At 49.5% G+C, this 11589-nt stretch overlaps 1 protein-coding gene across 2 annotated transcripts in view; it reads left to right on the plus strand.

The window, feature by feature from the left end:
• Positions 1–688: 688 nt before the first annotated feature.
• The window catches only part of Cfap46 (cilia and flagella associated protein 46), an 84478-nt gene continuing 73577 nt past the window's right edge, over positions 689–11589 (plus strand). For both annotated transcript variants that reach the window (XM_085841190.1, XM_021167336.3), the window contains exons 1-9: positions 689–1225; positions 1477–1601; positions 1807–1938; positions 2399–2463; positions 5273–5437; positions 6262–6385; positions 6860–6954; positions 7732–7842; positions 10189–10288. In XM_085841190.1, coding sequence (XP_085697316.1) covers positions 1177–1225; positions 1477–1601; positions 1807–1938; positions 2399–2463; positions 5273–5437; positions 6262–6385; positions 6860–6954; positions 7732–7842; positions 10189–10288 — 966 coding nt within the window. In that variant the 5' untranslated portion in view covers positions 689–1176. The remainder of the gene's footprint in view (positions 1226–1476; positions 1602–1806; positions 1939–2398; positions 2464–5272; positions 5438–6261; positions 6386–6859; positions 6955–7731; positions 7843–10188; positions 10289–11589) is intronic.

The following is an 11589-nucleotide window of genomic DNA, read 5'->3' on the forward strand; positions in this document are numbered from 1 at the left end:
AACAGCTTCTTTCAAAAGATCAGAAGACTCTACTTCTGAGGAAAGATTTTTATCTGTTTCTCCCTCTGTAGTTTTTCCGTTTGCGCCTTCTAAGGTCTCACGGGCTCATGTGCTGACTCATAGTCCCAGCAGGTGGCGCTATTTTGAGAGGTTCGGTATTCTTTAAGAGGTGGTGTCTGGCTAGAGGAAGTAGGTCACTGGGGGCGTGGCCTTGGGGACTGCGGCTTTTTCCCTTAGATCTTGTATACACATTTGTCCTGCACGCCGTTCTAAACGCTCATTTAGGATACTAGAGTCAGCTTTGTCTTTGCCTATACGCCTGCTAACCTGCTGCCCACCTGCTGCCCCGGGGATCTCCATCATTGCCCACCGACCATTGCTCCTCAGCTGATGAAGCGCAGCTCCTCCTGCAGCTCCGAGCTCTGCCCCAGCTTGGACCTCCTAGACTACCATGTCTTAATGGAAGTCATCTCTAAGAGTGGTCCTCGAACAAGGGCTCTAGAGCGTTTGTGGCGTCCCCCCCCCACCCCAACCCCCGCATCCTTCCTGATCCTAGAACTGCTCTAATTCCAAGGCTTCTGGCCCAGCCAGCAGCTACAGGCGGGTCTACTCAGTCTTCACTCCTCAGATCCCTTAGATAATGTCACACTTGTAGACCCGCCACAGGTGGCCCTTGAAGATAGAAAGGGGTACGCTTTCTGAGGCTGGCAACTTCCCTGTCCGACTGGTACCCAGCAGCCCACCTTCCTGCTCTGGTAGGCATCTTCTGTTAGATCTTTTTCCTGCATCCGTCCAGCCCGTGCTCACCCGGAGCAGGGAGGTTTTGTGGAGTTCCCTTGTCTTTCTCTGCCGCAACAGAGCAGGACACAGAAACATGGGTGGATGGATGGGAGGTGAGCGCAGCCTGGCAAGGAAAGTGAAGAAAGCATGGTATGGGTGCCCTGGGTGCCAGTTCAACACTCAAGAGTTCTTGACCTGGCCTCACTCGGTGTCTGTCAGTCCCGCCCCGCCTGCTTCTTGCCTACTTCCCCGCTCCCTTCCCCTCCCTACTCGCAGCGTCACGGACCCCTCAAGTGTAGCCCCGCCCTGAGCTCCCGCGTCCTTGGTCTGGGCCCGTCTCTAGGCAACCGCTACTGGTCCAGCAGTGGAGCTGTCTAGCTGAGGGCCTCCAGGGCCATGGACCTGATCATAACGCAGGAACTGGCCCGTGCCCGGAATCAACAAGGTGGGTCTCACTCTAGCTTTGCTGATAGGAACCCCTTGACCTAAGTAGAGTGGCACATAAGTCCGTGTTGCGATGCGTTGGATACAATTGTTGAACCCTGGCCTAGTCGCTGAGTGGGGATGGTTGAGAGCAGCCTGGCCAGGAATTCAGACCCATGTTTCTGTGCCAGAGGAAGGCTCTTCCAGGGACTGTGGACTGTGTCTCTCTGACATACCTGTGCTGGGCCCCTCTGCTGATCCTCTGCCCGATAGATGCAACTGCCCTGCGAAGAGCTTATGAACTGATCAAGTCTGCAAACCTGGGAAAGTCGGAGCTTGACCCCACAGAGAGCTTCAGCCCCGACCTGTTTGTGCTGTGTGCAGAGCAAGCACTCAAGGTAAAGCCCTAGACCTGGCTGTCACTGGCACACAATGAACCTGTCCCCACCTTCACATCCTTGGGTGTAAACGACACAGGGGAGGGTGGGTGGGACACTTGATGAGTGTTGTGGGTATGGAAATGATCAAGCTAGCCTCATCAGTGACCCGAAGCTCTTCATCCTGTGCATCTTCCTTCCTCTTCCTGGCTTCAATCTTCTACAGATGAAAGAGCCTGAGATGAGCGAAGACTGCATCCAGATGTACTTCAAAGTGAAGGCGCCAGTCACTCAGTTTCTGGGCCGAGCACACCTGTGCAGGGCCCAGCTTTGTGCCCCACAGTCAGAGGAAAACGTGGTAAGACCACCCCTCTTCACTTCTCACACCACCTCCAGGGATGGCAGCAAGGCAGGTCTTAGAGAAGCTTTAAAGCAAAATGGGGCTGAGGAACCAGAGTCTCCTTCACAGTGATGCAAAAAAACCATCGGCAGTTCCCATTTGTGCTTTTCTCTCCGCTCAGTACTCGCCAGGTGCCTGACATGAGTCCATATCACCTCCCACCTCTGCAAGGGGGTGCTATAACCTTTCTGTCTTCTCTCCCCCAAAGCCCTTCCTGAGCTGGGCAGAGTGGCATGTGGGAGAGTCTGGAACCCACAGGCACAGCCAGCTGTGGTTGCTCAAGGGTCTCTGCTGTACCCGGACTGTGCATAAGCTGGGGTGAAAACCAGTTTGCATTGGATGCCAGGAATGAAGATGAGCAGCAGTGGGTGCTGGGGTGGCTAGTTGGCTCACCTGGGTATTCTTTGTGCTGTCTTAGGAAGAATTTGAAAATTGCGTGACACAGTACATGAAGGCCATAAACTTTGCAAAAGGAGAACCGAGGTAGGTGTGCTGAACTGTCTGTCTGCGTCTACTTGATGGCATAAGACTCTGGTGCCCACCGAAGCAAGCGATGTCATTTCTCTTTCTGACATCCATCCCTTCTCCTTTCTGTTTTGTGCTTGTAATGAAGCTATGACACAGGCTTGTCTTACTAGCTGGGAGGGCCAGCCATGCCCATGCAGACTTCCTAGGCTGTGCTTGCTCAGGGCTCACTGAGATTTGTAGATGGCTCTCAAAGTCTTTTCTCGGTGGCCTCCTTCCCAACCTGTCCCCCAGAACTCCTTGTTCCTAGCTTTTGGGTCTCTCTGAAGGGAGAAGGGCACGCTGTCAAGTTCTGTGCAGACTGTGGTCCGCTGGCCCTGAGCCAAGGCTTCCTGGCTGCAGCCACGACTCTAGCACAGCTTTTTAGATGGTGGTTGTCTTTTTTTTTCCCTACCCAAACCCAAATTCGATTGTTGAAATTGTTAAGTTGGCATACACTGGCATTGGCACATATGCAATGGGACCCAACATTAGCAGTGGCTTTTGCTCATCCTGCACGTGCCCACTGCTCATTGTTTGATATCCTTCTCAAGTTACCAAATGCATAGGCACAAGGGTCCAAGGTGCAGCCCTATAGGTCTGGATGAGCAACCCCAGCACCCACTGCTGCCCCCTCCCTCCAAGAGTCAGGAGCCAGTGCTACACCAGAGATCTTAGCACAGTGAATGTTCTCAAATAGATCCATCCAGTTCCTAGCCATGTCCCACTGCAAGGGTCTTGGAGACAGTTACTAACAACTGTCTCCATCTAAAAAGCTATGCTATAGCAGCCCTATTTATAATAGCCAGAAGCTGGAAAGAACCCAGATGTCCCTCAACAGAGGAATGGATACAGAAATTATGGTACATTTACACAATGGAGTACTACTCAGCTATTAAAAAGAATGAATTTATGAAATTCCTAGCCAAATGAATGGACCTGGAGGGCATCATCTTGAGTGAAATAACACAATCACAAAAGAACTCACACAATATGTATTCACTGATAAGTGGATATTAGCCCAAAACTTAGGATACCCAAGATATAAGATACAATTTGATAAACGCATGAAACTCAAGAAGAATGAAGACCAAAGTGTGGACACTGTGCACCTTCTTAGAATTGGGAACAAAACACCCAGGGAAGGAGTTACAGAGACAAAGTTCGTAGCTGTGATGAAAGGATGGACCATTTAGAGACTGCCGTATCCAGGGATCCATCCCATAATCAGCTTCTAAACGCTGACACCATTGCATACACTAGCAAGATTTTGCTGAAAGGACCCAAATATAGCTGTCTCTTGTGAGACGATGCCGGGGCCTAGCAAACACAGGAGTGGATGTTCATAGTCAGCTATTGGATGTATCACAGGGCTCCCAATGGAGAAGCTAGAGAAAGTACCCAAGGAGCTAAAGGGATCTGCAACCCTATTGTTGGAACAACATGATGTACTAACCAGAACCCCGGAGCTCTTGTCTCTAGCTGCATATGTATCGAAAGATGGCCTAGTCGGCCATCAATGGAAAGAGAGGCCCATTGGACTTGCAAACTTTATATGCCCCAATATAGTGGAATGCCAGGGCCAAAAGAATGGGAATGGGTGGGTAGGGAAGTGGGGGGGCGCTATGGGGGACTTTTGGGATAGCATTGGAAATGTAATTGAGGAAAATATGTAATAAAAATCAAAAAAAAATAAAAAAATAAAAAGCTATGCTAGAGTCGTGGCTGTAGCCAGGAAGCCTTGGCTCAGGGCCAGTGAACCACAGTCTGCACAGAAGAACTCGACAGCGTGCCCTTCTCCCTTCAGAGAGACCCAAAAGCTAGGAACAAGGAGTTCTGGGGGACAGGTTGGGAAGGAGGCCACCGAGAAAACACTTTGAGAGTCATCTACAAATCTCAGTGAGCCCTGAGCAAGCACAGCATAGGAAGTCTGCATGGGCATGGCTGGCCCTCCCAGCTAGTAAGACAAGCCTGTGTTACTGGGAAAGGGCTGTCGGAGTGACTGCATCATGGTGCTGATGCAGATTGGTGAGGAGTACCCTAAACTGTCTCCAAGCAGAACAAGGAGACAGTTATAAATGGGCCCAACAGGTGACTGGGAATCACTGGTCCGGCAGTTGGCCACTTGGTTTCTCTCCCTCCTTCCTGGATAATGAGCAGCAGTGACCTGTCCAGTGACCAACCAGTAATAGAATGTCAAGCCTGTCCACTCCAAAAGCAGCTTTATAGTAAGAAAGTGCCCTGTGTGACTCCCTCAGGTGATGACCTGCCACTCAGAGGAAGATGCTGGGAGGTAGCTCTCATACATCTTCAATACCCTTCTCAAGAGCTTATGATCAGACTTGGAATTTGTCCTACAGTCCTTCACTTCCACCGCAACACACTCATCTGTCTGACTGACCATCTTTTGCCTAGTCAGCTCCTGGCTGATTCTTGGACTTCTTCCAGGTCACAGTCAGATGCCACCTCCTCCAGGAAGCCTTCCATGTTCTTTCCTTTCTTGCTTCTGACTGTATTTTCATAGTGTGTGGTTAGTTGTGGAATGACTGAACCTAGTCCAGCCATGTCATCACCACTGTGAGTGAGACAGCCATTACTCGTGTGGGAAAGGACTGTCGGGGTGGCTCTGCATCCTGGTGCTGATGCAGATTGGTGAGGAGTACCCTAAATGAGGTGCCTGCATCTGATGGTGATTGGACACACCTTCACTCCTCTCCGGAATGGGTCCAGGAACCAGGATACCCCCAGCCCTGTGCCTCCAACATTCTGATTTCTACTCCCTACCCAGGTATTACTTCTTGGTGTTCAATGCTTCTGTTCTCTACTGGCGCATGGTGCGGCCATTCCTCAAGCCTGGATATCACCACCTTGTGATTCCTAGCCTCTCCCAAATCATCACTGTGTTAAATCAGACAGAAGAGGAGGACAAGGAGTGGCGGGCAGAGCTGATGATGTGAGTGGGGTGGCAGCCCTAACAGCCCTGATGAGTCCCTTATTATGATTCACATAGACCTCTCTCTCTCTTCCAAGGTAGGGCTTGGGTTTCTGACTTGTCAGCAGGTTCTTCCTAGAAATCTATGGGTATTGCAACAGGCCTTAAAGACACATTGGGATTCAAAGCAAAGGAAATAATGACACAGCCCTTACTCCTGGTCCATGCTTCTTAAAACATTAGTGTAGTGGGGTTTTGTTGTGGGTTTGGTTTTGGTAGGCACTTTGGCAAATAGCTATGCCAATATAAGCGTCACACCTGGGTCCCCAGATGCCTGTGCATGGGAGCTCTGGGCTGCCTGAAAGCCACAGACTATCAGCAAATGCCTGGTTGCTGTGCCAGCGACACCTATAGAGGGGATCTCTCACAGGTTTTGTGAGGATCTTGCTACAAGCAAGAGACCAGGTGGATTTTGTCAATGTGAATTCCAGCATCAAAGATGCCAGTTCAAGTCCAGACCACAGCCTACCGGCTTGGGTACCTGCTTGTGGCCGTTTGGAAAAACTCTAAGAGGAAGTTGATGTAAATGAGATGTTCCTTCAAAGTATCGGCTGGAAATGTTCTTAATTAAAGTGCTGATAGCTGTCTGTGCCGTCAGCAGGAATTTCTCCCACTCCTGCTGGCTTTGCACTGAGCGGTGGATCCTGGAGTGTCCTGAGCTTCCCCGGGAAGCTTCTGAAAGTTTGCAAACTACAGAGTTTGCCAAAGCCTGGGGGCCTGGTTACTGGAGATTTGCAACAAGAGAGCTCTGAGAATGCTAAAGTCTGTTGTTTTCTGATGTCCAGAGAACTTCTTGAATGTTACCTGCAAGCCGGAAGAAAGGAGGATGCTACCAAGTTCTGCTTGACAGCAGCGCCATTCATCAGAACCCAGGTGCCCCACAAGTACCGGCAGATGTTCTCAACCATGGTAAATGGACACTTTGACAAGAGAGGCAATAACTTAGCTTTGTTAAAAGTCATTTTCCAGAAACTATGCGCAAAACAGTAATAATCCCACTTACAGAGGAAGGCAGGAGCTTACACATATATGGACAAAGCAAAAACAGTGAAAAGAACGGGCAAACCCTCCTGTGTGAAAAAGCAACATCTGTTCATTACTATGCTTAAATAATCCTGTAATAGCATCAACTTTTTAAAACACTAACAGAGAATTTATGAAACTAAGTATTTACTATAGCACCATGTCTCAAGTGTCTACAACTTGGTGATTTGTATATTTAAGAATCAGCTGAGGTTACATATGAAAATGTATAGAACTTAATTATTGAGAGTTTGCCTTAGTTTCAAATACTAAATTTACGGGAGGGGTTAAATAATATCTGGACACAACATCTGAGTCCTCCTTTGAATGCAGAGTAACATTCGGTTGCTTTCCCAACAGGTTCGTTATGAAGTATTGGATGATCATATGTTGAGGGAAGACAAGCAGCAATCCATTATACTCTCCATCACTTACCACATCAATTCGCTGAAAGCGTAAGTGGTTGGGAAGGCTGAGCTTCTCGGGCTGGGATCAGGACACTGTCTGCCCCCCTGGGATGCCCACTGTCAGTAGGAGAGCCCTAGGGCTGCGAGGATTTCCCTAGAGGTGGCTCTGGTGGATTCTGTGGGGGAGAATCTAAAGTAAGCCTCATCTGCCACACCCCACCCCATCTGCCACACCCCACCCCATCTGCCACACCCCACCAGTAGGGAGTGGGGTGCAAGGAAGCCACTAATGAAGTAGTCAGAGTCCCAGCCAGGGAAGAGAGAGTTGCCAGGTGAGGCATGAGGTAGACCATGAGGGAGATCCCAGGGCGAGTGAGGTGACCACAGGATGTCCACTCCTAAGGTGAGCGAGGAGACTGCAGTATTTTGAGGTTGAGGGGAACTCCTTACTTCAGGGACCTCGCGGCAATAATACTGAGATACCGAGACTTTCGGTCTCCGGTCCTATAGCGAAGTGAAGATAAGGGCCAAAGTGTTCCAGGGCAGGGGATCCTAGGGACAGAGCTGGCTCTGCAGATGAGCCCTTGCACACTCTCCTGGAGTTTCCCTGCAGTGACATAAGAAAAGGAGCATTGCCTGCAGAGAGGGGGTCTAAGGAGGTAGGAAACTTTGCCCGGGAAATGAGACACGAAGAAGGAAGGGATGTTTTAAGACCTCCATTCCATAAGAAGCATGGGTTGGCTCATTGATTTCAGTCTTCCTTGAGAATCTTTTTTTTTTTTAAAACAAATATGGCAGGCTACTTAGCATTTACATCGATTCTAGGAAATTGGATAAAAATAACTTGCCGGAAAACATGGAGCAAATCCTGAGGAAAGTGTACAGAGATTTAAGTCAGTACCATCACCAACACGACCCTACCATCAGAGAAGAAAAGTAAGTGTGGCTCCCCTCTATGTGTACACACAGAGACACCTACACGGTCACCATACAAAATATGAAAACAGACAACCAGACCCTTGCAACGACCAGCCCCACATAGGGGAGGGTTTGCTACAGTCTCCTTGGTAATATCGTCCTGAGGTTTGCACCATCTGTGTACTGCACTGGGATGTGGCCCTCCGTATCTGACCTTGGAAAAAAATCAAATTTAACTTCTAAGCACAGTCATTTCAGCTTGCCACGGTGTGTCCGGTACGCCTCGGTAGCTACACAGAGGAAACGCATTGGTCTGAGTGCTTTCCAGGGGCTCATTTTAGCCCCAAGATCTCTGGCCTTTCCGAACACTGGTGGAGCTGTGAGGGGTTCTGGGCTGGCTTCTAAAGGGAGAGCAGGGCGCCGAAGCAGAGGTGAAGTTTTGGAATGTTCTCTCACAGAGGTGGAGGGAGTTTGTCTCTCACCCCCAGTGGCTGTCTGTCTACCACACCACCATGAGAACTTTGCATGCATTTGAGATGATGGAATTGCGATTGCCCCCACATGTTGGCTTTGACTTCTGAGTCTCTCATCGCCAGTGGGGTTCAACCGTCACCTAAGTTTGGGGTCTGGGACTACCTCCTACAAGTATGAGCACTGTTTTCTTTGCTGGCTCCATGTTCCTGTCTTTCACCTGACTTTTAAAAATAGGGTATATGCCCACTGAGCAGCTGGCCGTAAGGGCTTTCCTGTATCGAGACCTGAGCCCTTCTGCTCTGTTATATTTACAGATTCTCCAGGTGACCAGTTAAGCTTTCCTAAGGTTTCATATACAGAAATGCCGTACTTAACACAAAAAATAATGTGAGCTAACATTCATTCCCACCAGTCCTGAGCCTGGTGCAGTCTTTGGTCCTTTACATGTGTGAACTCGGCTACTCAGTGGAACCTAGGAGTGGGCGAGTGGATGCTCAGAGGAGCTCACTGCTCTCAGCCACCTGACTAATGGTTCCTCGATCATGTACCTCAGACAGGATTCCTACAGTGACCTGAGGAGGAGATCATCTCCAGGGCTCTGCTCCTGTGTGAACTTCTAGTTGAAAGACACAGGAACGTGTCCTCCAGGACCCATTGTGTATAGAAGGACCCCAGAACTGTTTTAGCTCTTTATAAAATCCATACTCTACTGCTCCTCGGCTGCAGCCATAGTTGCCCGGGACACCCTGTAAGCAACCTAAGCTGCCTTCTAACGGATATAGAACCCTTCCCCACAACCCAGAGAGCCTCAGAGCCTCCTGACACTACAGGGTCATACTGGAATATCTTCATTTGGCCTTCTATTTCTGGAATTCTGACTGGGGGTGGAGGTGGGGGGGGGGACTGTAATATTTGTTTGAAACCAAAATGGTTCAGGGACCAGCTATTTACTCTTTCCCGAGTTCCTTCTTCTTGACTGGCAGGCCCAGAGCTCAGGTGAAGCAAGGAGACAAAAGTCCTGAGGCCATGCCTTGGCTGTGCAGAGCCTAAGGAGAGAAGGGTGGGCAGCCAAAAGATCCTCTTTTCCTGCAGCTGCCCCTCATCTGGAACAGCTCAAGAGCAAAGAAAGGGAAGATAGTGGCCATACCCATAGTGACTTTGACTATGTGGACGTGTCTCTCACATTACAAAGGCAGAGAGATGCTCAGTCTATCCCCACCCCCCACCCCCGGGATGGCTGCCAGTATCTGGAGACACTTAGTGGTCACTGCTAGGGATGTTGCTGGAGCCTAGTGGGAGGAAATCAGGGATGCAGGAGGAGGAGAGAATGATGGGAAGCAGGAGGAGGAGAGGGTGCTGGGATGCAGGAGGAGGAGAGGATGATGGGATGCAGAAGGCCCAAGGTTGAGTCCAGGAAGCTCCAGCCTGTTTCTTGGAGTATAGCCTAGCATAAATCTTAAAAATGGACAGTTTCCTCTATCAATTTGTTCTTTTCCAAAGTTGTTTGTCTATCACATGTCCCTGCATTTTAATACATGTTTAACATCACCCACTGAGACTCAGATTGGTGATGGTGAATGTATTGGTGACATCCCATATGCCTGTCCCAGGGAGGAAGAGTCTGTGCCGTGTCTTCCCTGCAAGGCAACTATGTAGGGAGTTTGTGGTGACCCAGTGTCCCCATGGCCTGGAGACCTGGATAGGGATAGTGTGTCTAGTAGGGACAGATGCAACATTGTGGAGAGCTCTGGGTCCTACAACAGCTAGAGGGCAGGACCAGCATAACAGGTCTGTAGCTCCTGCCATTGTCACAAGTGGCACAAGGCTGACATTGCCAAACAAGTGAATGCCTACCTTGTGCTGAGCCAGGGCCTGTTTCTTTCCTCCCAGAACCCTTTTGCTTTTTGAATTGGGCCGCCTGTGTCTGACTTTGAAAAATGAGTCAATAGCCAGTGACTGCCTCCAATACCTGAAGAAAATGGAAACCGAAGTGAGTGAGTTAAGGTTGGCCTGGGGTGGTGGCTACAGGGGGCGGCTCATAGGACTATGGTCCCTGGGCTGAAAAAGAAAGTGTTGGTAGGAAAGGCCTGGCATCTTCAGCCTGTGCCTACTGCAGACGTGTGCCAGCCATTGCTGCTGATCTACACCTGTGTCTTTCCTTCCACCTTTGTCACTGGCTCTGGCCTATGTAGCCACCGCTGTCCCACCAATTCAGGGAAGGGCTATGTAATACTCACAGTAGTAACAATATGCCCCATGCCCCCTGACCCCTGGACTTTTAAATCATACTTATTTTTTTTTCTTATTTCAAAAAGGACTACTGTAGAGATTTTGTATCTAAACCAATCTGTTAGCAATCGGAGCTTCTTCAGTAACCTGGTTTACCAAGGAGCTGTCAGTGTAAAAGTTTTTTATGCTTATGACAATATTGACATCCAGGGGAAGCTTGAGAGCACACACGTTGACAGGAGCAAGCAGCTACCTATCCACAAGCCTCTCTAGCACCTGCTGAAGCAGCCTCCAACCAACACGCCAAGGAGACCTGTGGTCTTCCTGGCTCCACCTCGCCGCGCCGAAGCTGTGGTCTCTTGGTAGTGAGCCTCGGCTGCTTGCCCTGGGTATCTTTAACTCAGAGGCAGGGGAGGGTTGAGGGTACTGTGCCTCTGAGTCCACGCACCCTATCTTCTCCTCAGTGATCTGTTGGAGGCCTCCACCTCTGTGAGTCTAAGGCGTGTCATATCCTACATGCACACTTGAAGGAGATATATTTGTATTTTCACATAAGCGCACTGGTGTCAGTAAGCTCTCCAAGTTTTTACATCTTGTTTTCTGCTCGCTCTGTTGTGATTTCCTCTGGGAAAACACCTCTGTTCTTTACCTGGATGTCTCAGTTTGGCAAAGAAGGTCTGTCCTTCGTTACATGCCTTGGTGTGAGTTCAGGGAAGACTGGCTATCCTTTGCTAGTAAAGTGCCTCAGGTCTTCCTTAGAAGTGTGCTTCACCATGCATTCCTTGTCCATCTTCCCTGCTGGGGTGCAGCCTTCTTGGACACTAGGGCTTCCTCCCCACTATGCCCCTACTTCCTGGTATAGAACCTGCTGCCTACGAGGTGGTCAGAAAATGTCTCTATCCTACTGAAGATGGCCAGCTTTCAGGCCTGCAGCAACTTGTGTGGCCAGCAGGAACCTGAGGCCAGGAGTCAAAGAACCAGGCCACTTTTTTTTCCCATTTTTTTATTAGATATTTTCTTCATTTACATTTCAAATGTTATTCCGAAAGTCCCCTATACCCG

Source organism: Mus caroli, unplaced genomic scaffold, assembly GCF_978045245.1.
Source record: "Mus caroli unplaced genomic scaffold, Mus_caroli_1 scaffold_8, whole genome shotgun sequence".
NCBI lineage: Eukaryota > Metazoa > Chordata > Mammalia > Rodentia > Muridae > Mus > Mus caroli.